Consider the following 27,985-nt stretch of genomic DNA (forward strand, 5'->3'; position numbering starts at 1 on the left):
CTAAGATGAACATGGAGCATTTTGTGGTACCTGAAAGTAAGGAAGTGCTCAAAAAACAAAAGGATGGCTGGGTGGTGTCCATGTCAAAGTGTCACCGGAACAAACCTGAAAGAGTTCTTAATGGCAAAATTTGAACAAAATATTATTACTGAGTCATAATCAAAAATAAAAAACAAATCAACATAGTCTATACTGGCATAAATCAATGATCGAATAAATAGTATGTTTAAGAAAACATTCAGTAAGCTTGTCCTGTATTCCCAGACGAACAGTATAACAGCAACATATTCCACAAGATTACAGCAAAATAAGTAAAGTTATTCCAAGAAAACCAAATTAGAAAGTTTTCCATGAACTGGACAACTGTTGAAACCAAGCTGATATGGGGTTGCTAGCTGATCGCAATGTGCCCAGAATTAGAATACTGATTCAGATTTTTACATTACCCATCCACTTGTTCTGAGCAGTAAGAGATCACATGGTTGGTTCACAGGAATAAGCAGGGTTAGCCTACATTGCAGAAACAAACTTAAAAACAATTGAGACTAGAATTTAATAACAAGTGTACCATAGTTTTTGAAACATAGTATTTCCCTCTCTAGTTTCTCATTTTTACTAAAGACAAATTATAGTAAGATCGATTTGCTTTATAATACTTGGCCTGATTATTTGTATAAAGTGCAGCAAGAATAATTATTTTTGATATAAGCTCTTTTTAAATTGGCTTTGATGGAACTCTGTTCCATAGATGGAATTTCAGATAAGACCTTTTTTTTTCTTTTTTTTTTTTTTGAGATATAGTCTAGCACTGTCACCCAGGCTGGAGTGCAATGGCACAACCTTAGCTCACTGCAACCTCCACCTCCCGTGTTCAAACGATTCTCCTGCCTCAGCCTTCTGATTAGCTGGGATTACAGGAGCCCACCACCACGCCCAACTAATTTTTTTTATTTTTAGTAGAGATGGGGTTTCATCTCTACTACAAATGTTGGCCAGGCTGGTCTCGAACTCCTGACCTCATGATCTGCCCACCTTGGCCTCCCAAAGTGCTGGGATTACAGGTGTGAGCCACTGCACCCAGCCCCAGATCTTTTTTAAAGCCAAGCCCAGCCTTGGGTTTGTACCCTCAAATAGCAATAAGTTGGGTAAATTCCTCTCCTCTTGGGGTCCCAAGCTAACTTGCAGCTCCTGGACCTGATAGAAAGTGACATTCTTTACTTACCACAGGTCTGAAACCCTGTTTACAGGGACTGTGTAGGCAAGGAATGAGGCCAGTTCCCCAAGGGGCTTTAATTGGCTCTATAAGTCAAGTTTAATTTCTTAAAGGAAACACACCATTCCAGTCAAAGCTTTGGTAAAATAACCAATTTATCCAATTGTGTCCTGTTACAAAAGAAAACAGATTCTTATTGCACCTATGCAAATAACCATATTGCTCTAAGTTAAGAATACTCACAACTAGTTTCCAAATTCTGGAGAAATCAAGTAGAGAGAAATAAATATGCTCCAAATTTTGTTCATAGGAGTACACTCAACTGTTAAAACCTTTAAATAGCTTAAAAGAAGTTTTCTTGACTCTGAAAAACAAAACAAAGGATCAGCAATGTTTTAAGAAAAGTTAAAAAGACTAGACTTCTTCAGTTTAGTCCATGTCGTTAACTTCTGTTGGATAGTTATGAACATTTTAGCTCTGAGAGTTCTGAAAGTTTTTTCCTTTATTCTGATATCATAATCTCCAAAGTTATCAGAAAACCTGCACTTAAGAATACCTGCTAGAGTTCCATAGTTGATTATAAACCGCCTTCTAAAGAGGACTAAAACAAGACAATTGTCTGTGGGTAGTAAAAAGTTTTAGGCTAGCCACTATTAAAGCCACAATTGATAAGGAAATTTGGTTAATTTTGTGGCATACAGAATTTCACATAACAATTATAAATAACATACATTAAGTCATATTAGAATTATAGGAGTTTCCCATAACTTTGGAACATATTCCAGTAACACATTCGTGCAAACACAGTCCAAAGAAAGCAAAACACCATTTTACATTTGATAATAATGCTTCCTGTATGACTTTTACACCAAATAAGCCAAATTTCACCTTTATGTTAATGTCCTATCAATGTTAAACCCAATTCTTAATAAAATTTTATGTCTATCCAATCTTAATCAGTTTGACTGTAAGGTAAGATTCTTATAAACCTTTTATAACCATTTACATTTTTTTGTGAAAAAGCAGATTAGTGCTCTAAGAAAAACCTGTTATGCTTTCATTCCAATGTTTAATTTACGGAAAAACTGAGTAATACCCCTTTAACTTTAGTCAATATGTTCACACACAGAATCTCTTAACAATTGTTTTCACGCCATCCACAACTGTTCAAACTTTTAGCTTTATTCTAACTTAAAATAACTATTTAACTCTTTAGGCAAAAAATCCACATTCCGATGCCTTCTTATAATCTTTTACCAAAAGTACATTTTACTTTCCTTAGACACCTTGCATGTAGAACTGTTTCTTCAATAGTCTCAATTACATGTTACAATGTTAACTTTTACTTTTGGTGAAAACCCTGGTTAGTAAGCAATTCTGTGTTACTAGGACAAACCAGGCACAACTGCAGATAAGAGCTGACTCTCCAACATAGCTAGGGGGCGTGGCTAACTCTACATGTCCCCAGGCCTTATCTAGAATCTAATGGCTTTACAGCAGGTAAATTGAACTGTTTCCAAAAGAAACAGTTTAACCTTAAAGCATTTAGCAAGTCTGATACTGACCTTAATTTAGACCAAATGTCTACATTTTCAAGATATTTTACCAATAATTTTTAAAACTGTCTTTATTTCCAAAAGATTACTAAAGTCACGTGAACAAAAAGGCATTTTTGTTTCCATTTTTCTGAAAAAATATTAAGTGTTTATTTTTCTAAGCAATTAGAGCTCTTTTATAGATAAACATACAACACATATTAATAAATGGACAGACAGAAGATTCTGCATGTGTAAGATTTTTCATCACCAGTTTCATAAGTGGATTACTGGCTTCAAGATGGAGCCCTTGAAGGAACAGGGCCAGGAAAGCATGCGTTTCTGGGGCCAAATAAGCAGTTGAAGGCAAAGACAGATCCCCAAAAGTAAGTGTGCCATTTTATGCTGGTTCCTGGATCCCCAAAAGGAGGGAAATACTAGAGAAGACAGTACAGTGCTTCTACTTGGCATTTCACTTCAAGGCAACCCAAAGGCAATCAGCCCATTTTGTCATCAGTCCATCCCTCATGGGAGTCTCATCTCCCAGTGTGGGGTAGGGATGTTTCCTTATCTTCTAGGTGGCCAAGAGTATGCTTCTCTGATCCAAGTGTGCAGAGTCAAGTACCCCTCCCTAACTACTATCAGCTGTCCCTTAAAGCATATTTCCTACCTAGTTATTACACACCAAAGCTCTCTCATACTGCAAAGCAATTTCTAATACCCCCAAAACTCAAAACTGTCAGATAACACAATGCAAAACAGAACAGAGCCTTTAATTCTGAGAGGGATCCATCTGCTTTAACTCCTAGAGTTTCATGAGGAAAACAGAGGGTACTGCCACATGGTTACACGGTCAAGCTACCAAGGACATAAAACAAAGTGGAGATTTCATCTAGTATTTGTTTGTTTCAGAGACCTGCAGCCAAGTTTGTTACTGACCAGCTTGCTGGGTCTTCTTGAAAAGCGGGCTTACAGGTGTTCTAAGCCTGTGTTTTATCCTGAAGTACCCCTCAACACAGAAAAACGAATTCATAGCACAAAATACACTCGCTTAAGACTAGCCTTAGAATTATTTTTTGCATTAATCAAAACTTCATAAACACTGATTTTTTTTTTTTTTTAGCATTCAGTCAACCATTTGCACAGAGAGAGAGAAGCCTGAAATCTGACTGGTAAGAAATTCTTACCCTTTTGCTGGCATGCCAGGCTTCTAAGTTCCCTTTCCCTGAGCAGCCTTAGTGATCCAGCGTGTAGCACCACAGCCATGGGGGCCAAGCCGCATCATAAAGGAAAATTATTTTTTTTCGTTCAGGCCAGAGGAAAATACATGTGATAAAACAAAGACATTAGCCACTCTGCTTAGCACCTAATATCAAACTAGCAAGGCTTAAATTTGCCCCCAAATGGGCCCCATCATCTTTAATCCAAACTCCAACTTGGAGTTTCAACACGTGGTCTCTGGGCAAGATGGTCACCCTGAGTAATAGAAAAGATAGGAAAGGAAAAGTAGAGGAGAAAAGTATTGCCTATGGCAGGGTGGGGAAGATGAAGAGCTTAGGGAGGCCAGAGAAAGACCCACCCATTGCAACACTGAAAAGTTCAGGCGGCTGCTTCTCAGTACCAAAGGAATCTTTTCCAGCCAGTCTCATCAGCTCTCATTTCCCCTTTTAGGGAGGAAAAACTTCCCATGTCCCACGATCCTGTACATGCCTAATCCTGCCACCCATAGCAAAGAGTACAAGGCAGATTAATCCAAAGAGAATAGCAGTTAACATCCAATAGTGATGAGAGGGGCCTCTAACCCTCCTAAGTTGGGCCTCTAACCCAAGGTCGGTCAAGCACCCTTGCTTTTTATTAAGAGGGGCCTCTAACCTACTCTGTCTTAGGAGACACTCTAACTCCCCCAAGTTGGGCCTCTAACCCAATCCCATCTTTACCCAGGTACCCCACTACTTACCCAAAGTTGTCCAATCAGTGCTGCAGTCTGTTTCCTTTGGGTCGGGGGTCTCAATATTGTCCCTTTTGTGGTTCATGAGAAAAATGTTACTAGACCCCACCAGTTACCCAGTTAGCCTTTTGGTCAGGGGTTTTGCCCTTCTATGGTCGCCAGAAATATGTTACAGGAAAGGGGTCCTGATCCAGACCCCAAGAGAGGGTTCTTGGATCTCATGCAAGAAAGAAGCCAGGGCGAGTCCAAAAGGTAAAGTAAAAGCAAATTCATTAAGAAAGTAAAGGAATAAAAGGATGGCTGCTCTATAGACAGAACAGCCTACAGGAGCTCTTTAGGCACCAGAGACTCTATTTCCTTGTCAATTGTATTACAAACATTTGCTTCCAGTATGTGTCTTTTTTATTTTGTATCTTTTATCAATGTTCAATTTCTTTAAATTTTTATTAAATGTTTTGTGACTTAAGAACATTTCTGCCGGGCGCGGTGGCTCATGCCTGTAACCCCAGCACTCTAGGAGGCCGAGGCAGGCGGATCACGAGGTCAGGAGATCGAGACCATCCTGGCTAACATGGTGAAACCCGTCTCTACTAAAAATACATAAAATTAGCTGGGCTTGGAGGCATGCACCTGTAGTACCGGCTACTCGGGAGGCTGAGGCAGGAGAATGGCGTGAACCCGGGAGGCGGAGCTTGCAGTGAGCCAAGATCGTGCCACTGCACTCCAGCCTGGGTGACAGACCGAGACTCCGTCTCAAAAAAAAAAGAACATTTCTGACCTAAGAATATAAAATTAATCTCATATCTCCTAGATTTTTAAAGGAAGTCAATAGCTCTTTATTCCATCTCAAATTTGTTATAGTTTGAGGTAGAGATCTACTACCACTGTTTTCAGGCCTAATATTTTCCTACTGCTTTAAAATGCTATCTTTATATCACATATTAAATGTACATATATGCATGTGTTTTTAAAAATTAAGTTAATATGCCTGCTACAGAAATGTGTTATACATATAAACATGTATGTATGTATATGGAGGTATTTTTGCCAAATGGTGGAACAGAAATTCTAGGTTTTTGTTTTATTCTCTGATTTGTTTGGCTCATACCATAAATTGGCAGGACTTTTATTAATTATGTGTGTTCTTTCCAACACAGAAAAAAGGCCCCCACAAAAGCCTTCTTTACTTCTTTAAATGCCCATGGAGATCAAACCTAATCCTAAGCTTACCCGGCTAAATCTCCTTGGAGAATAAACTAATTCTAGGAACTTCAGGTGGTATGAATTAGATTATGTGAATCATTTCAAAATAAAAATTATTTTTTAAAGAAATCCAATATATAGATCTTTTAGAAAAAGAAAGCAAACATAAAACATATACGGAATGATCAGTTTATTTAAAAGCCTGTGTGTATGTGAATAAATGAACAGCAAGAGGTCTAGAAGAACATACAACACATTAGTAACACTGGCGACCTCTTGAAAAGCAAGAATTAAAGAAGGAAACAAAATAAAGGGAGACTTCTTTTTTTGCTCCATATAATTTTTCAAAATAATTCTATGTGGAGTCAAATTTTTCAGATCCATGAATAATACCTGAAATATGAATTTGCTTTTAAAACAATGTTCACCTTTATGCTTTTGTAAATGTGTATTACCTTTATAAATCAGGAAAAATGAGAAGAAATACATAATAGTAGTTGGCATTAAGGACAAGTTTGACAATCTCTTTTTAAGTTCTTTTTCTCTTCATTTTCTTTTTCACTTACACCTATATGACAGGATTTCTGGTTCAAGATCACTGCCTGAGTATACACACATACATTCCCTCCCTTCCAAGACCCAGTGAAATGACAAAAAGTAAAACACAGAAACACACAGAAACCCACACCAGTGAACAATATGGGACCATCAAGCGAAAGAGATTAGAACACAATTCCTGACAACAGAAAACAAAGGGTGTTAAATATTGAAGTAGAACTGAAGAATGTACACTGCAACCTCAGAAATACCAGGTTCAAAACCAGGATTGAAAAAAAAAAAACAAAACAAAACAAAATGTAGGTAGAAACAGGAACCCTAACTGAGAGTTTACATATTCATTGTTACATTCAACAAAATTGAACACCCAGTACAAACCAGTTCCTGTCCTATGAAACAAACAATAGGCAAACCCAAAATAAAGCAGCGGGCACAAAATTGTGAGGGTGGCAACAGAAATATCACTTCAGATAAGTCAATTAGGAAACATTTCTAGGGAAAAAATTGAGAAGAGAGACGTAAGAAAACATAAGGGAGCAAGGAAGGAGAACAAGAATCACTTCTTAAGCAATGATAATGATGCAAATTGTGCTAAGCTATTTAAAAGTCATTATATTAAATCACCACCACACATAGAGTTATCTCCAATTTAGAGATTTTTTATTTCAAAAGTGAGGCTCAAAGAAGTGCAAAATTATTCAAGGTTGTACAGATAACTATAACAAGTAATAGCAGGTTTTAAATGCAGCTCAAGCTCTTCATCAAATTCATAATACTAATTTTATCTTTTGGGAACCTACACCCATGCTAACAAAAGCCAAGTGGGGTACCTCGACTTCTAAACTTGCCAGGCTGTAATAAAACACCCTAAAAGTGCCACCATAATAGTATCAAAGAAGGTCAAATAGGGAGACAGGGCCTTTACTACTGTCTAGCAATATGGGGACACCCCTTCCCCTCTACCCTTAGGTGGTATCAGAGGAGGCCTGGTTGAGACTGAGGACTTTCACCATCACTGAGTAATAATAAGGCAACCCACACTGTGTTGTCAGTGGTGACAACCTGGGAATTCTGGACTTCCACCCCTACCCAGCAGTAACAAGGTGCTCTTCCTTATCCCTCAAGTATCAGCAAAGGCCATGTGGGAAATTGGGACTTACATCTCCACCTGGCGATAAGGAGACAGTGCCCAATCACTTTCAACTATAAGACCCAAAGAAATCCACCCAAAGGCGCATGATAATTAAATTTCTGAAAACTGAAGAAAAACAAACAAAAAAAATATTGAAATCAGCCAGGAAAAAAAAAAAAAACGGCAACTTATCAACGGGGGAGGGAAGGCACAAAACAATTCAAATGACAGCAGATTTGTCATCAGAAATCACAGTGGTCAAAAAGAAGTAGAAAAATATTTTCAAGTGGTAAAAGAAGTGTCAGACTAGAAATGTGTACCCAGTAAAATTATCCTCAAAGAATCAAGAGGAAGTCAAGACATTCTCAGTTAAAAGAAAACTAAGATAATTTGTCATTGGAGATCTAAAAGAATGAAGAATGACTAAAGGAGGTTCTCTAAACAGAAAGGAAGCAATAAAAAAAGAAACCTTGGAACATCACAAAGGAAGAAAAAACACAAGAAACAAAATTATGAATAAATAAAATAGGCTTTCCTTCTGCTCCTGAGTTTCTTAAATTATGTTTGATGGGTGTTTGATGTGGTTATAAATATATGTAGAGGAAATATGTGAAACTATTTTATTATAAATGAGGGAGGGTAAAGGGATATAAAAAGAAGATTTCTCCACTCCACTCAAACTGGTAAAATAACATCAGTAAACTGTGATACATATGTATATCTAATGTACCAAGAGCAATGTATATAAAAATACCTAAAGCAACTATTAGAAGAACTACACAAAGAGAGACACTCAAAAACACAGATGAATCCAAATGGAATTCTAAAAATGTTCAAGTAACCCACAGGAAGACAGATAATGAAAACAGAAATAGAACAAATAGAAAGACTTAAGTATTAACATAAATAATTACATTAAATATAAATGGTCTAAATGTACCAATTAAAAGATAGAAATTGGTACAGAAGATTGATGAGAAACCATGACCCAACTACATGCCGTTAGAAGTCATTTACCTCAAATAATAATATAGACAGGTTGTATGTAAAAGGATATAAAACATATGCCATGTGAACATTAATTTAAAAAAAAGCATGTTGGCTATATTAATATCAAATAAAGTAAGCTTAGGAGAAAAGAAAATTACCAAAGACAGAGAGGGACATTATATAATGATAAAAGGGCCTATCCACCAAGAAGTAATAGCAATTCTAAATGTATATACACCAAACAATGTGGCTGCAATACATAAAGCAAAAACAGAAATAAAAGAATACACAAATCTATAATAATACAGATTTTTAAACACTCGTCTTTCAACAACTGAGAAGTACTAGACAGAAAATCATCACGTATACAGAACTCAACATAACAAGATCTAATCAACATTTATAGGACATTCCCCCACTACAAGAGCAGAATACACATTCTTTCCAAGTACCCACAGAACATGTATCAAATATACCATATGGTGGGCCCTAAAACAAATGTCAACAAATTTAAAGGACTGAAATCACATGAAGTGTTTCTAGCTACAATGGAAAAACTAGAAATTAATAACAGAAAGACAGCAGGAAAATCTCCAAACACTTTGAAACTAAACAACACACTTACAGTACTGAGTAGCAAAGAGGAAGTCATAAGGTAAATTACAAAAAATACACTGAACTGAACTAAAATGAAAATATAAAATATCAAAATTTGTGGGATACAGCTAAAGCAGTTCTGAGAGGAAAATTTATAATAGCATATTTTAAAAGTGGAAAACTCTCAAATCAGTAATCTAATCTGCTAACAAGAACCTAGAAAAAAAGAAGAGTTCAACAGACCAAAAGCAAGTAGAAAAAAAGGAACTAACAAAGAGCAGAAATCGCTGAAATTGAAAACAGAAAACAAATGAGAAAATTAATGTAACCAGGAGATGGTTCTTTGCAGAGATCAGTAAAATCAACAAACTGCTACCAAAACTGAAAAACAAGGCAGGAAGACACAAACTAACAATAACTGAAATGAGGCCAGGCATGGTGGCTCACCTGTACTCCCAGCACTCTGGGAGGCAGAGGTGGGCAGGTCACCTGAGGTCAGGAGTTAGAGACCAGCCTGACCAACAAGGAGAAATCCCATCTCTACTAAAAATACAAAAATGAGCCAGGCAACGTGGTGTGTGCTTGTAATCCCAGCTACTCAGGAGACTGAGGGAGGAGAATCGCTTAACCCGGGAGGCGGAGGTTGCAGTGAGCCAAGATCGTGCCATTGTACTCCAGCCTGGGCAAAAAGAGTGAAACTTCATCTCAAAAAAAAAAAGGAAAGAAAAAGAAAAACAATAACTGAAATGAAACAGGGGACATTACCACATAGCCTGCAGACATCTAACAAATAATAAGAGAATGTTATAAACAATTCTACACACATAAATTTGATAATTTAGGTGAAATCAATCACTTCCTCTAAAAAACAAAAGCAACTCATCCAATTTGAAACAGACAAATTGAATTACTTTATAACTATTAAGGAAACTGATTTCATAATTTTAAAATTTCAAAAATTAATAATCTCTGGGCCCATTGGCCAGGTGTGGTAGCTAACGCCAGTAATTCTAGCACTTTGGGGGGCCGAGGCAGGTGGATCACCTGAGGTCAGGAGTTCAAGACCAGCCTGGCCAACATGGCAAAACCCACTCTCTACTAAAAATACAAAACTTAGCCAGGCGTAGTGGCACATGCCTGTAATCCCAGCTACTCAGGAGGCTGAGGAAGGAAAATCGCTTGAACCCAGGAGGCAGAGGCTGTGGTGACCTGAGATCGTACCATTGTACTCCAGCCTGGGCAACAAGAGCAAAATTGTGTCTCAAAAAAAAAAAAGAAAAAAAGAAAAAAAAAGAAAAAAAAAAGAATCTGGGCCCAGAGTATTTCCCTGAAAATTCTACCAAATGTATAAAAAAGAATCAACACCATTCTATACAATCTCTTCCAAAAAATAAGAGAGAACATTTCCTTATTCATTTATAAAGGTATTATAGTATTAACCCTGATATCAAGAGAGTACCAAAGAAAAAAAGAAACTACGGGACAATATTTGTTATTGATACACAAGAAAAAAATCCTTAAGAAAATATAAACAAAATTCAGCAATATATAAAAAGAATTATATACCATGACCAAGTAGTGCTTATTCCAGGGATAAAAAGCTGGTTGAACATTTCTTAAATCAAGTAATAAAATTCACCACCATATCAACAAACTGAAGAAGAAAATCATAAATCAATTCACTCAGGAAAAAAACTGACAACATCCAATACCCATTCATAATAAAAATCCTCTGCAAACTAGAAATAAAAAAACGCCCCCAAACTGATAAATGGTACCCATAAAAAACTACAGCTAACAGCTATACTACTGCTACTTAACAGTGAAAGACTGAATGCTATATCTGTATAATCAGTAACAAGGCAAGGATATCCACTTCTACTATTCATTCAACATTGTGCTGGATGTTCTAGTCACTGCAGTTAAGTCCAGAGAAGAAAACAAAAGGCAAACAAATCAGAAAGAAAAACCATCTTTATTTATAGACAATGTGATTGTCTACATTCAAACTTCAAGGAATCTACCAAAACAAACTCTTAGAACTGAGTGAGTTCAGCAAGGTAACAAACACAAGATAAATATACAAAAAGCAAATGTGGCCAGGCGCAGTGGCTCACACCTGTAATCCCAGCACTTTGGGAGGCCAAGGCGGGTGGATCACCCGAGGTCAGGAGTTCGAGGCCAGCCTGGCCAACATGGAGAAATCCCATCTCTACTAGAAATAAAAAAATTAGCTGGTGGTGGCACACGCCTGTAATCCCAGCTACTCGGGAGGCTGAGGCAGGAGAATCGCTTGAACACAAGGGGCAGAGGTTGCAGTGAACCAAGATCGCACCATTGCACTCCAGCCTAGGCAACAAGAGCGAAACTCCATCTCAGATAGATAGATACACAGACAGACAGGCAGACAGACAGATAAATTTATATTCTTAAAAGCAAATGTATTTCTATATTATAAATGCATTTCTAAATTTATTTCTGGGTTCTATGTCTCAAAACTTGAAAATACACGATTTACAACCACTCCAAAAACATAAAATATTTAGGTGTAAATGTAACAACGTATGTATAGAAAATGTATGTTAAAAACTATACAACACTGGTGAGCAAAATAAAAAATCTAAATAAATGGAGAAGACACCATCTTCACAGATTGGAAAACTCACCAAGAAAAGACGTTATTTCTCCCCAATCTGACAAACAACAAAATTCCTATCGAATTCCCAGGAAGATTTTTTTGTATTCTTTTTTGTACAAACTCATAATTTTTATGAGTTTTACTTCCAGTACCTTGATTATTCTAAGCTTATTTTTTCTTTTTTCCTTTTTTTAACCAAATACCCAGACTTCAATATTCTAAGCTTAAATAGAAAGGAAAAGAAACTAGAAGAGGTAACACAATTTGAAAAACGATACAGTAGACATAATAACTCTACCCAAAAAGTAAATAGGAAAAAAAAAAAAAAAAACTCAGTCTATGTCTCACACTGTGCAATAAGGATTAATTAACTCAGCAAGTCTGGGTTTCCCACACCTTGCACATTCTGAGAAATATTTGGCCCTTGCCCAGCTCCCTAGGATGTAACCTCTAAGCCCTTGGAATGTCCAGCCTAGTAAGAAAGTCTTTCTTTACCTGGAGGTTTTAGGCCACTCCATATAGTCTATGCTAATAATGTGATTAATGGTGGGGGCCTTGGACCAAATGGCATCAGTTGGAGGGCTGCAGATGGAGGCCATCCATGAGGGCAGTCAACCACACCTACATACCCACCGACCAAAAAACTGTGGACACCACAGAGCTCAGCTGACCTTACCTAGTTTTCAGTATTCCACATGTTCTCATACATCACTGCTGGAAGAAATAAACTCTGTGCATATGACTTCACAGTGATAGGACAACTATAAATTTGGGCCTGGTGTCTCCTGGACCCTGTCCTTTGCTTCTTTTTCCATCACTGACTTAAATCTGTATCCTTTAGCTGTAACAAACCATAGCCATAAGTATAACAACTTTAAGTTCTGTGATTCTTTATGAAAATCAATTGAGTCTAGGAGAAGCCTTGGGGAATCCTAAACACACTTATATAAAAAATTAACTCAAAATGGATCACAAAGATAAAACATAAAATGATAAAATATTGAAGAAAAAAATGAGAAAATATCTTCAAGACGTAGAACTAGGCAAAGAGTTCTTAAACTTGACATAAAAAGCACAAACCATAAAGGGAGAAAAACCAGTACAGTGAATTTCAAATTTTAAAACTTGTGCTCCGCGAGGCCAGGTATGGTGGGTCACGTCTGTAATCCCAACACTTTCAGAGGCAAAGGCCGGAGGATCACTTGAGCCCAGGACTTCAAGACCAACCTGGGCAACATCGTAGGACCCTGTCCCTACAAAAAAACAAAACAAACAAACAAAAAGCCAGGAATGGTGGCACAAGCCTGTAACCAAAGCTACCTGGGAAGCTGAAACAGAAGGATCACTTGAGACGAGGAGGTCAAGGCTGCAGTGAGCCATAATAGCACGACTGCACTCCAGCCTGGGTGACAGAGTGAGACTATCTTCAAAAAAACGGGGAAAAAAGGGAGTGGGATAGGGAACTTGTGCTCAGTGGCCAGATATGATGGTATGCACCTGTAATCCCGGCTACTCAAAAGGCTGAGGTGGAGACTGGGTATGGTGGCTCACAACTGTAATCCCAGCATTTTGGGAAGCCGAGGCAGGCAGATCACTTGAGGACAGGAGTTTGAGACCAACCTGTCCAACATGGTGAAACCCCATCTCTACTAAAGATACAAAAATTAGCTAGGCGTGGTGGCAGGCACCTGTAAACCCAGCTACTTGGGAGGCTGAGGCAGAATGCTTGAACCCATTAGGCAGAGGTTACAGTGAGTCAAGACTGCACCACTACACTCTGGCCTGGGCAACAGTGCAAGACCCTGTCTTTAAAAAAAAAACAAAAACAAAAAAAAAGCCCAGGTGAAGTGGCTCACACCTGTAATCCCAGCACTTTGGGAGGCTGAGGCAGGTGAACCACGAAGTCAGGAGTTCGAGACCAGCCTGACCAACATGGTGAAACTCTGTCTCTACTAAAAGTAGAAAAATTAGCCAGGCATGGTGGTGCATGCCTGTAATCCCAGCTACTCAGGAGGCTGAGGCAGGAGAATCACTTGAACCCAGGAAGCAGAGGTTGCAGTGAGCCATGATCGCACCACTGCACTCCAGCCTGTGTGATGAAGACTCTCTCAAAAAAAAGAAAAAAGAAAAAAAGAAAGGCTGAGGTAGGAGGGGATCACTTGAGCCCAGGAGTTCAAGACCAGCCTGGGCAACATAGCAAGCTCTAGTCTCTAAAAATAAAAATTAAAATTAAATTTTAAAAATAATAAAATCTTGCACTTTATAGGAGATACAATTGAAAGTGAGAGGTGATGCCAGCTGGGCTTCCTGGGTCAAGTAAGGGCTTAGAAAACTGTAAAACTCATTCATTTCCTGCATCAGGACTTACTGCAGTTCTGGATAAATAATATTGAGGATATATGCTTAAAATATTCCTAACACCACGATTTGCTTATGTGTTTTCTTCCCCAAGAAAGCTATAAACAGCGATAATTTTAGCTGTAAGTTTTCCTTGTGTGCCCTCCCCCAAAACCAGGGTTAAAGAAAAGATTAATTGCCTGTTTTTCTGTGATCAGCAGACCTTATCTATCCTCCCAATTCCTTGTAAACATAGTTTGTAAGTTCTATAAGGTCCTGCTTTTCTTGCTGTGCAGCTGCAAGGACATAAAACAGGTAAGCATAAGTCGCAATTTCGGTTTTTCTCAATATCTAAGGCAGGTCACTTAATAATTTACTGCCTTTGTTTCTTGCCCCTGTAACATGTTTCCCACCTCATGTATCTCCTGCCTTACAGCGTTTACCCAAGCTAGCAGTGGCAACCCATTCAGGACCCCTTCCACGCGTGGAAGCTTTGTACTTTCGCTCTGCTCAATAAAAACTACAGCTCACTCTCTCTTGGTCCGAGACTCTGTCACTTGTCGCGGTCAGCCACCACACCAATTATTTGGCATGGCTAGGCAAAGAACCTTGGGTGTTACATCTTGGCGAGTCAGCCAGGAGACTCCAGGAAGAGTATCCCAATCACCACACAGTGAGTACCCTCGGACCTCTTTCGCTTGCTATTCTGTCCTGTCCTTCCTTAGAATTCGGAAGCTAAACACTGGACACCTGTCGGACAGTTAAAGGCAATTAGCATGACCACGGGACTAAAGACAGGGGCGTCACGCTTTCTGGGAAAGGCTCTCTGACAACCCCCAACCCTTTGAAGTCGGGCACATTGGTTTGCCCGGAACCAGTTCTAACTCTTTCACTTTCCGTGGTGGTCCCGAAGTACACCCAGGAGTGCTCAGCAAACGCCACAGTCTCCCAGATATCCTGGTTGAGACCATGGCCCCACCAGAGGCTCCCACAGCACGGGTTACTAAGCATGAGACAGCCACATCTTCTGACCCCTGCCTCCTGGGTCCAAATATCTGCCAATTAGACTTCTTTCCTCACCTCGTAAGCAAGATTATTTCCACTAGACAGGACCAAGAATCCCTATTTAGGAGCCTTAAGTTTTTAAGGTGGCGTCCAGAGGTTCCCTGTCCGTGGCGCCCTCCAGAATTTAGGAAGGTGTTGCCATCTGACTGCCACTTTGAAAGGCCAGTTCCCACCATTGCGTATGGTCTCCCACATCAGGATAATTTGAAGACAGATCTGTAATTTCCATGTGGATGGTAGAGGCCCTAGGACATTTCCTTCATTGTTCCCCAGATGAACTTCCCTTTTTTTTGGTGCCTCTCAAGTACAATCTGTGGTGTGTGGGTACATCCCTTAGAGCAGTTGAACTGCTATTTCAACCATTCCATCATGGGTATTGGAAGGAAGAAAATATAGTCATCTGAGACACAGGATACTGGTACCACCTTAAGAGGGGGGCTTACTCCTGTGACATAAAGTGGGGACAAAAGGCTAGAATACAGCAGTTGTTCTGTCGACCCTGGCCTAGAGGACATCAACCACTCCTTTTGAGCTTACTAAGCCTCCTGTCGCTAATTCAGAGATTCCTCCTTGAAGGACAGTTTTACGGCCAGGCCCACGTACACTGGGCCTTGGCATGCAAGCATCAGTGGTTACACCGACCCAGGCCTTGCCACCCTGGAACAGATAGGACGCACTGGCAAAGGGACCACAATAAACCCAACAGTCCTCATGCCCCATCTAGTGGTCAATGGATGCAGGGCAGGGGGCAAGGACGATTTCCATTCTGCTGGTAAGCATGGTTAAATCCAGTAAATGGAAGGCTCAGGGACGACCATGCACTCCAAGCACAATTGGACTTGACCCTTGGCGGGGTGCCCTAAGGGGAAGACGAGTCCCTAAGACTAACTAGGTGTGCGGGTATACCTGTGTTTAAAATTTCAGATGGGCACCACATCTTCGAAACCAGACACTCCCTTAAGATGTATCCTGAATAAATGGGACAAGTTCGACCCTGAGACCTTAAAAAAGCAGCAGCTGATGTTCTTTTGCACCAATGCCTGGCCTCGGTACTCCTCACAAAACAGAGAAACTTGGCCCCCCTGAGGGAAGTGTTAATTATAACACCATTCTACAACTACATCTTCTCTGTAAACGGTAATGTAAATGGAGTGAAGTCCCTTACGTACAGGCTTGCTTTACCCTTCGTGACAATACTGCTGTATGCCAAGCCTGCAAGATTTGCCCAAATGACAAAAACCCACAGTTGCCTCCATGCTCAGGGCCTCTTTCCTCAGCCCTACTCTCCTCCCTCACTGACTCTCTTCCATCCAGCCCCACCCAAGAGTTAGAGGCACACCGAAAAGAAAACGTAAACTCTGCAAACCAGGCACCCAAACTATGTCCCTTACAAGCAGTAGGACGAGAATTTAGGCCCACCCATGTGCATGTCTCTTTCTCACTCTCAGATTTAAAACAAAGGCAGACACAGGGAAATTCTCAGATGATCCCAATAATTAAATAAATGTCTTACAAGGGTTAGGGCAGTACTTTGATCTAGCAAGGAGCGACATCATGTTGCTCCTTAATCAGACCTTAAGTCCTACTGAAAAGGAGGCAGCTTTAGCGGCAGCCCAGCATTTTAGGGATTTATGGTATTTCAGCCAGGTAAACACATCAAATGGCCCCAGGGGAGGAGACCACAAAAGACGTCCCCACTGTAGACCCTCATTGTGATACCGACTCAGATCATGGAGACTGGAGCCGCAGTCATTTGCTAACTTGTGTCTTGGAAGGGTTAAGAATAGGAAGAAGCCTATGAACAACACAATGCTATCCACAATTACACATGGAAAAGAGGAAAACCCTGCAGCTCTTCTAGAAAGGATACAGGAGGCTCTAAGAAAGTATACCTCCCTAACTCTAGATTCCCTGGAAGGCCAACTTATTCTAAAGGATAAATTTATCACCCGATCAGCAGCTGATATTAGAAAACTCCAAAAGTCTGCCTTAGGCCCAGAACAAAATTTGGAGGCATTATTAAACCTGGTGACCTTGGTGCTCTATAAAAAGGACCGAGAGAAACAGGCCAAAAGGGAAAAGTAAGATAAGCGAAAGACCGCAGCCTCGGTCATGGCCCTCAGACAAGCAAACCTTGGAGGTTCAAAGAGCACAAAAAATGGAGCAGGACAATCGTCTGGTAGAGCTTGTTATCAGAGCGGTTTGCAAGGACACTTTTAAAAAGACTGTCCAACAAAAAACAAACAGCCCCCTCGCCCATGTCCAATATGCCAAGGAAATCACTGGAAGGTGTACTGCCCCAGATGATGAAGGTTCTCTGGGCCAGAGGCCCCCAGCCATTCAGCAACAGGACTGAGGGTCCCCGGGGCAAGCGTCAGCTTATACCACCCTCACAGAGTCCCAGGTAAGCTCAACCATTAAGGGCCAGGAAATCGATTTCCTCCTGGACACCAGCACGGCCTTCTCACTGTTAATCTCCTGCCCTGGATGGTTATCCTCAAGATCCATTACCATCCGAGGAATCCTAGCACAGCTTGTAACCAGGTATTTCTCCCACCTCCTCAGCTGCAATTGGGAGACCTTGCTCTTTTCACATGTCTTTCTTGTCATGCCTGAGAGTCCCACACCCTAATTAGAGAAGGACATATTAGCCAAAGCTGGAGTTATTATCTACATGAATACGGGGGGACAAGTTACCCATTTGTGTACCTTACTCGAGGAGGGAATCAACCCTGAAGTCTGGGCATTGGAAGGACAATTCGGTAGGGCAAAAAATGCCCATCCAGTTCAAATTAGGCTAAAAGACCCCACCACTTTTCCTTATCAAAGGCAATATCCCCTAAGGCCTGGAGTTCATAAAGGACTAGTGGATATTATCAGGCATTTAAAAGCTCAAGGCTTAGTGAGAAAATGCGACAGTCCCTGCAACACCCCAATCCTAGGAGTACAAACACCAAATGGTCAGTGGAGACTAGTGCAAGACCTCAGAATCATCGATGAGGCAGTAATTCATTTATATCCTGCTGTACCCAACCTCTATACTCTGCTCTCTCAGATACCAGAGGAAGCAGAATGGTTCAGTTCTGGACTGCTCAAGGATGCCTTCTCCGGCATTCCCCTGCACACTGACCCCCAGTTCCTCTTTGCCTTTGAGGATCCTACAGACCACACGTCCCAACTTTCATAGATGGTCTTGCCCCAGGGGTTTAGGGATAGCCCTCATCTGTTTGGTCAGGCACTGGCCCAAGACCTAGGCCAATTCTCAAGTCCAGGCAGTCTAGTCCTCCAATATGTGGATGACTTACTTTTGGCTACCAGTTTGGAGACCTCATGTCAGCAGACTACTCTAGATCTCTTGAATTTTCTAGCTAATAGAGGGTACAAGGTATTTAAGTCAGAGGCCCAGCTCTGCCTACAACAAGTTAAATATCTAGGCCTAATCCTAGCCAAAGGAACTAGGGCCCTCAGCAAAGAACACATTCAGCCTATACTGGCTTACCCTCGCCCTAAGACATTGAAACAGTTGTGGGGATTCCTTGGAATCACAGGCTTTTGCCGACTGTGGATCCCTGGATACAGTGAGATGGCCAGGCCACTCTATATTCTGATAAAGGAGACCCAGAGGGTGAATACCCATCTAGTAGGATGGGAACCAGAGGTGGAAGCAGCCTTCAAAACTTTAAAACAGACCCTAGTACAAGCTCCAGCCCTAAGTCTCCCTACAGGACAAAATTTCTCTTTATATGTCAGAGAGAGAGCAGAAATAGCTCTTGGAGTTCTTACTCAGACCCAGGGGACAGCCCTACAACCAGGGGCATACCTAAGTAAGGAAACTGACATAGTAGCAAAAGGCTGACCTCACTGTTTAAGGGTGGTTACAGCAGTGGCCATCTCAGTAGCAGAGACTATCAAAATAATACAAGGAAAGGATCTCACTGTCTGCACTACTCATGATGTAAGTGGCAAGCATATTAAATGCTAAAGGAAGTTTGTGGCTCTCAGATAACCACCTACTCAAATACCAGGCACTAATCCTTGAAGGACCAGTGTTTCAAATACGCACGTGTGTAGCCCTCAACTCTGACACTTTTCTCCCAGAGGATGTGGAGCCAATAGAGCATAACTGCCACCAAATTATCGCCCAGACTTATGCTGCCCGGGAGTATCTCTCAGAAGTCCCCTTAACTAACCCTGACCTTAACCTGTATACTGATGGACGTTCATTTATAGAAAATGGGGTACAAAGGGCAGGCTATGCCATAGTTAGCAATGCAACAGTACTTGAGAGTAAGCCTCTTCCTCCAGAGACCAGCACCCAGTTAGCAGAACTAGTGGCACTTACCTGCGCCTTAGAACTGGGAAAAGGAAAAAGAATAAATGTGTAGATAGATAGCCGGTATGCTTATCTAGTTCTACATGCCCATGCTGCAATACGGAAAAAGAGGGAGTTTATAACCTCCGGGGAGACACCCATTAAGTACCACAAGGAAATCATGAAATTATTGCACACAGTGCAGAAACCCAAGGAGGTGACAGTCTTACACTGCCAGCGTCATCAAAAAGGTGAAGGAGAAGCAGCAGAAGGAAACCACTGAGCAGACGCTGAGGCCAAAACTGCTGCTAGGCAGGACTTCCCTTTAGAACTGTCCATGGAAGGGTCCTTAGCATGGAGCAACCCCCTCCAGGAGGTTAAGCCCCAGTATTCCCCAACCGAAACAGAATGGGGACTCTCGCGGGGACATAGTTTTCTCCCCTCAGGGTGGTTAGCGACAGAAGAGGGAAAGGTGCTCATACCTGAAGCCAGCCAGTGGAAAATACTTAAGATCCTCCACCAAACTTTTCATATAGGTATTGAAAGTGCCCATAAGATGGCCAAATCCCTATTTACAGGGCCAAACCTTCTCAAAACCATCCAGCAGGTAGTCAAGGCCTGCAAGGTGTGCCAAAAAAATGATCCCTTGGTCCATCATAAGGCCCCTCTCGGGGAACAAATAGGGCACTATCCTGGACAGGACTGGCAGTTAAACTTCACCCATATGTCTGAGTCAAGGGGATTTCAATACTTGTTGGTCTGTGTTGATACCTTTACAAATTGGGTGGAAGCCTTCCCCTGCAGAACAGAGAAGTGCCAAGAAGTAGTTAAAATTTTACTTCACAAAATAATTCCTAGATTCAGACTTCCCCAAAGCTTACAGAGCGACAATGGTCCAGCTTTTAAAGCTACAATAACTCAAGGAATTTCCAAGGCACTAGGAATACATCACCTTCACTGTGCTTGGAGGCCACAATCCTCAGGGAAGGTCGAAAAGGCAAATGAAACACTAAGGAGGCATTTGAGAAAGCAACTCCCATGGCCCACTCTCCTGCCCATGGCCTTGGTAAGAATCTGAAATTCCCCTCACAGAATGGGGCTCAGTCCATACGAAATGCTGTACGGATGGCCTTTTCTCACAAATGACCTCCTGCTCAACCAGGAAACGGCCAATTTGGTCAAAGATATAACTTCTCTAGCAAAATAGCAACAAAACCTTAAAACTTTACCCAAAGGGTGTGACAGGAAAAAACGAAAAGAGTTGTTCCAACCAGAAGATCTAGTATTGGTCAAGTCCCTCCCCTCTACCTTCCCATCTATGGATCCCTTGGGGGAGAGACCATACTCAGTAATCCTCTCTATCCCCACTGCAGTTAAGGTGGCAGGAGTGGAATCCTGGATTCACCACACCCGAGTTACACCTTGGACACCCCCTGAGGAACTTACGGGACTATCAGCTCAGGAGTCTCAAGATCAGCCAGACCAGCCTTGATACACCTGTGAGCCATTGGAGGCCCTGCTTCTCCTGTTTCAGAAGGAAGCACCCCAGGCTAAAAAGACTCCTACAGTTAATCCTAAAGAAGAAAAACTCATCTCTACCTAAAAGAAGATAAGTAGAAAACCTACATGATCTCTGACCTCTCTCCTTGCTCTCTCTAATGGAGTCCTTATACTGTTTCATCACATTAAACAGTATACTATCCATACTCTTTGCAGTAGGATCACATACTGTAGCTCCTGCCGGGACAAAAATCCTGATCACATCAACCTTTTTTCTATCATCCTTCCTTTTAACACAATTTACTCCTTCTTCCCTCCTCCTTTCCACTACTGCTCCACCTACAGAGTGCCATGACTCCGTTTATAAGGATCTCCTCTAAGTTTCTTCTAACTCTCCTAATACTAAGTATTCTTTCTGCCACCTCTTCATCCCTCCCTTGCTGTACTTGCTTCTCTAATGCATGCTCTCCTCCCCTTCCCAGAAACACTGATGCAGTCAACTTCAAAAGGATGTTCTTTAAAACTAAATCAGGCTTCACTACCCACACCTATATGAAAAAGGAATGTTATAGTCTGCTTCTCTCTGCTCCCACAATGGCTGTACATACCACCAAGGAAAAATGACCCAGTCCAACTGTCCCGATGCCATAGGGACCACCCAGTGTTGAACATATTACACCCATGTGGGTATAACTGATGAAGGAGATGTCCAGGATAAAGCCAAAAAACATGTCCAACAAGTAATTAAAAACGTGGTCCAACCATCTAACACTCCAAGTCCATATAAGAAACTAGACCTTCCTGGGCGACAGAGCGAGACTCCGTCTCAAAAAAAAAAAAAGAAAGAAACTAGACCTTTCCAGGTTACAAAAGACTCTTGACTCTCATTCCCATCTCTGCAGTCTATTTAACACCACACTCACAGGAATGCAGGAGGCCTCTCCTGACGATCCAACTAACTATTGGATGTGTCTTCGCTTGCATTTCCAACCATATGTTCCCAGTAGTCCCTGTCCCAGGACACTGGAACCTATCCACCTTAGTCCTAAACACCACCGGGACAATTGGCTCCCTAGTCACCAATCTCCCACCCACACAAGGCCTCAAATCTCACATGTATAAATTTCAACGTGCCTCCAAATAGAAACATCTCCCAATGTCAATCCTGGATACTGGTGACCTCAGGTTTCACCTGTCTAATTCCAGACATCTTTTTCATCTCTGCTAACACAGCTTATTCATGTCTAAATGGCACCTCAAAAGAGTTATGCTTTCTCTCATTTCTAGCACCCCCCATGTTCATTTATACTGAAGAAGAGTTGCAAAGTCTCCTTACACACCAGTCCCACCAAGCACAAGCTCCTATTCTCCCTTTTATGGTAGGAGCCAGAATACTGGGCAGGCTTGGGACTGGAATTGGAGGTATAACCTCCTTCATCCAATCCTATTATAAAATATCACAAGAATTAAATGATAATATGGAACGGGTTGCTAACTCCCTGATGACCCTACAAAGCCAGCTTAATTCTCTAACTGAGGTGGCCCTCCAAAATCGAAGGGCCCCAGACTTATTAACAGCTAAAAGAGGAAGAACCTGCCTCTTCTTAGGGGAAGAATGTTGCTGCTTCATCAACCAGTCAGGAATTATTGCCGAAAAGGTCCAGGAGCCAAGGGAACGAATAGAACGCAGAAAGAAAGAGTTCCAACTCTCAGGACCCTGGAGTATATTTAACCAGCGAGTATCTTGACTTCTCCCCTTTCCAGACCCTGTAACAGCCATCTTGCTATTACTCGCCTTTGGGCCCTGTATTTTTAACCTCCTTGTCAACTTTGTTTCCTCCAGGATCAAGGCCATCAAGCTATAAATGGCCTTACAAATGGAACCTCAAATGAGTTTAACTCACAGTTTCTACCGAGGACCCTTGGATCAACCCACTGGTCTCCTGACTGGCCTAGAAAGTTCCCCTCTGGAGGATAATACAACAGCAGGGCCCCATCTTTGCCCCCAACCAGCAGGAAGCAGCTACAGCGGTCATCGCCCAGTTCCCAACAGCAGTTGGGGTGTCCTGTTTAGAGCGGGGACTGAGAGGCAATGCCAGCTGGGCTTCCTGGATCGAGTAGGGGCTTAGAAAGCTGTAAAATTACTCATTTCCCATATCAGGACTTACTTCGGTTCTGGATAAATAACATTGAGGATATATGCCTAAAATATTCCTAACACGCGGATTTGCTTATGACTATCTTCCCCAAGAAAGCTATAAACAGCGACAATTTTAGCTGTAAGTTTTCCTATGTGCCCCACCACCGAAACCAGTTAAAGAAAAGATTAACTGCCCATTTTTCTGTGATCAGCGGACCCGATTCCTTGTAAACACAGTTTGTAAGTTCTATAAGATCCTGTTTTTCTTGCTGTGCAGCTGCAAGGACATAAAACAGGTAAGCATAAGTCGCAATTTCAGTTTTTCTCAAAATCTAAGGCACATCACAAAATAATTTACTGCCTTTGTTTCTCGATCCTGTAATATGCTTCCTGCCTCACGTAGCTCCTGCCTTAAAGAGTTTAAAAGGCAATCACCCAAGCTAGCAGTGGCAACCCATTCAGGACCCCTTCCACACTGTGGAAGCTTTGTACTTTCGCTCTGCTCAATAAAACCTACAACTCTCTCAGTCCGAGTCTCTGTCACTCGCTGCAGTCAGCCACCACACCAATTCTTTGGTGTGGCTAGGCGAAGAACCTTGGGTGTTACAAAAGGATAAAAAGACAAGATAGAGAGTGGAAGAAAATATTTGCAAACAACATATCCAACAAAGCAGTAGTATCTAAAATATATACAGAACTCTCAAATTCAACAGTAAAGAAGAAAACTTCCGGATACAGTGGCTCATGTCTGTAATCCCAGCACTTTGAGAGGCCAAGGTGGGTGGATCACTTGAGGCCAGGGGTTCGAGAACAACCTGGCCAAAAGGCGAAATCCCATCTCTACTAAAAATTAGCCAGGCATGGTGCCAAGTGCCTGTAATCCCAGCTATTCACGAGGCTGAGGCAGCAGAATCGCTTGAACCTGGGAGGCGGAGGTTACAGTGAGCCAAGATCCCACCACTGTACTCTTGCCTGGGTGACAGAGCAAGACTCCATCTCAAAAAAAAAAAAAGAAACAATACAATCAGAACATGGGTAAAAGGCATGAAGAGACATTTCATGATTGAAGAAATTTTCTTCATTTCTTCATGATTTGAAGAAAACAGACAGGTGGGAAAATAAGCATATGAAAACTTGGTCAATTTACAGGGATTAAGACCTGGTTTTCAGGCCAGCATGTGAGAAGCTTGAAAGTCATCATCTAACTAGTAAAAAGCTAAACAAAGTGAAAAAGCAACAACTCTTCTTAAATCCCAAAGAGAAGTGAGATCACAGTACAAACAGCTGCCCCCAAAACAGAAGAGAGCAACTAGGCAAATGCACATAATACAATTACTAGAGCTTGAAACTTGTGTGGGACACACCACCCGGCTGGGAAAACTTGAATTATAATTAATTGCTGGAGGCTGAGTATGAAGAAGTCTGAGGTTAAAAATTCTAAAATGGCCCTGTCATAGGGAGGCTACCACACTTTTATGAGTTTTTCTTCCAGGAGTTTGACATGGTTCTCACAGCAAATATCAGAGAAAAATCCCCTCATGACTCCGGAAAAGGGAAGATAAAAGGGGCCATTTTGAAATATACCAGAGCACTCTGTTCTTAATAAGGCCTGCCCTCAGGAGAAACTATTTAACCAGAGCCTAACCTCTTTGTAGTTTTAACAGAGCCTAGCTTACCTTGGGGAAGAGAAATAACAAACTCCAGTCAATTCTAGCCTTCTGGGTGGTTAAAGGGAAATACCCAACTAAAGCTCCCTGTAGCCATCCTGTCCTACTCAAGTTAGCAAAACCAGAAAAAAACTGAGAAGCATTTGCGAAGTTAAAACCTAGGGGCACCAACTCACTAAAACACTGAGGCCAAATCATAGGACACTTCCCCTCCCCACACACCTTACCATCACATTACTAAAGGTCTGTTCACCAGTTTCTTTTATCCAGTATATCACAATCAGCTTTCAAAAAATAAAAAGTACAAGGCATACTTTAAGGCAAAAAAAAGAAAATAGTTTGAAGAAATAGAGCAGGCTTCAGGACTAGACTCAAATATGGCAAGAATCGTGGAATTTCTAGACCGGGAATTTAAAATAACTATGATAAATAAGGTAAAGGCTCTAAGTGAAAAAGTAGACATCATCCAAGAACAGATGGATAATGTAAACAGAGGGATAAAAATTCCAAGAATCAAAAAGAAATGCTACAGATCAAAAATACTCTAATAAATACTCTAATAGAAATGAAGAATGCCTTTAATGGGCTCATTAGTAGACTGGACTCAGCACAGAAATCTCTGAGCTTGAAGATGTGTCAACAGAAACTCTTAAAACTGAAAATAAAGAGAAAAAGGCTGGCAAAAATGGAACATAATTATTTACACAAGAAAAAAAAAAGAAGAAGAAGGCAGAGGCTGCAGTCAGCCAAGATCACACTGCTACACTCTAGCCTGGGCAACACAGCAAGACTCCATCTCAAAAAAAAAAAAAATTGCATTATATCCAAGAATTGTGGGACAACTACAAAAGGTATGCCTTACACCCTTCACAAAATTTAACTCAAAACATATCGCAAACCTAAATGTAAAACACAAAACTATAAAACTCCCAGAAAATAACATAATAGAAAACCTAGATGACACTGGTTATGGCAATGATTTTTTAGATAAAACAACGGCACAATCCATGAAAGAAACAACTGATAAGCTTAACTTCATTAAAATAGAAAACATCTGCTCTGCAAAAGACAATGCCAAGAGAATAAGACAAGCCACAGAATGAGAGAAAATACAGTAGGCCCTCCATATCCGCAGGTTCCACATCTGCAGACTCAACCAACAACAGATCAAAAATATTAACAATAAAAATAATCAAACTTTAAAAACAATATAGTATAGCAACTATTTACACAGCACTTACATTATATTTGGTATTGTAAGGAATTTAGAGATGATTTAAAGTACATAGAAGTGTGTAGATTATATGTAAATAATACACTATTGTATATAAAGGACTTCAGCATCCTCAGATTTTCGTATCAGGGGTCCTGGAACCAAGCCTCCATAATACCAAAGGATGCCTTTATTTGCAAAAGACATGTTCGATAAAGGCCTGTCATCCAAATATACAAAGAACTCTAAACTCAACAATAAGAAAACAAACAACCCAATTAAGAAATGGACTTTATAAAGACCTTTACAGAGACCTCATCAAAGATGATATACAGGCAGCAAACAAGTATATGAAAAGGTGTTCCACCTCATACATCATCAGGAAAATGCAAATTAAAACAACAAAATACTACACACGTATTAGAAAGGCAAAATCCAGAACACTGACAACACCAAATGCTAAGTAGGATGTGGAGCAACAGAACCTTCATGTATTGCTGGAATGCAAAATGGCACAGCCTCTTTGGAAGAAAGTTTGGCAGTTTTTTTTACAAAACTAAATATACAAAATAAAATACACACAAAACTAAATATACTTGTACCACATGATCCAGCAATTGAGCTCCTAAGTATTTAGGCAAGGGAGTTGGGGACCAAAATAAAAGTCCTAAACCCTTCCGACAGACTACTGGACCCTCCTTTGGCTAAAAGATCCCCAAATTTTAAGTTAGCAGCCATGGCAAGACAGGAGGCTGTTCATGATCCATTTGCTTCCAACCCTTTCTAATAATCACTGGATGTTCTCAAAAGCCAGCGTGAGAAAACAAAAGTCCAAAAGACCCCTTCGTTCAAGTCATCTAAACACACCCCTCTCCTGTTTTTACAGTTTCAACATGACAACTATTTTAGGCCACAAAGATTTTCTTATTGATAAATGACTTTTGGAAAGGACTGGTTCTGGCCAGTCACCTGAGGATGCACAGTTTACGGACTTCTTCCCTACATTTCACCTTTTACATGTAGAACCTAATTACAATGCATTTAAATATAAAATCTCTACCCCAAAGTGATTATGGGAGGTATGTTACATATATGTGTAAACCTAAAACACACGTGTGTGGATCTCCTTCATGAATATTCATGGCTCCTTCTGTAACCTGTTGAATATAGCTGTATGCCTGGCCAATCATCAGCATAAATTCCTATCTTAAACCCTTACCCCACCCGACCCCACCCTGCCTGGAAATGCCTATCTCTCAGCTTCTGCTGAGACTATGCCTCCCTGTCTGTCAGAATGGCCTATACAGGCTGCAAACCTTTGTGAGAAATGAAGCTCTCCTTTCCAAATCTATAAACCTCATCACTCTTCAGCTGACAGAGTTGAAAGCTGACGTCCACACAAAAACCTACACACAGCTGTTTACAGCAACATTCCTCATAATTGCCAAAACCTGGAAACAACCAAGATGTCCTTCAGTAGGTGAACGTTGATAAACTGTGGTACATCCAGACAATGGGATATTATTCAGTACTAAAAATAAATGAGCCATCAAGCCATGAAAAGACATGGAGAAACTTAAATGCATATTACTAAGTGAGTAAAGCCAAATCCACAGAATATACAAGAACAAGAATCAACCCTAATGCAGGGGGTCCCCAAACTCCAGGCCACAAACCAGCACCAGTCAGTGGCCTGTTGGGAGCCCGGCTGCACAGCAGGAGGTGAGTGGCTGCAGGTGAGTGAGGGGAGCTGAGCACTACCTCCTGTCAGATCAACGGCGGCATTAAATTCTCATAGAAGTGAGAACCCTATGGTGAACTGCACATGCAAGGGATGTAGGTTGTGTGCTCCTTATGAGAATCTAATGATAAATATAATGCAGTGCACTTGAATCATCCCAAAACCATCCACCCCACTCCACCCCACCCCACCCCAC

General features: G+C 41.0%; 1 protein-coding gene across 4 annotated transcripts in view; it reads right to left on the reverse strand.

Moving 5' to 3' along the window:
- Positions 1-27,985, reverse strand: part of CEP85L (centrosomal protein 85 like) — a 233,494-nt gene that overhangs the window by 127,156 nt on the left and 78,353 nt on the right. The window contains exon 1 of one of the 4 annotated variants that reach the window (XM_073022434.1): positions 31-27,938. The exons of the other annotated variants lie outside the window; for them this stretch is intronic. Coding sequence (XP_072878535.1) covers positions 31-82 — 52 coding nt within the window. The 5' untranslated portion in view covers positions 83-27,938. Of the gene's footprint in view, positions 1-30; positions 27,939-27,985 lie in introns of those variants that run through there. 4 annotated transcript variants of the gene reach the window in all.

The sequence above is a fragment of the Chlorocebus sabaeus genome, chromosome 13, assembly GCF_047675955.1.
Source record: "Chlorocebus sabaeus isolate Y175 chromosome 13, mChlSab1.0.hap1, whole genome shotgun sequence".
NCBI lineage: Eukaryota > Metazoa > Chordata > Mammalia > Primates > Cercopithecidae > Chlorocebus > Chlorocebus sabaeus.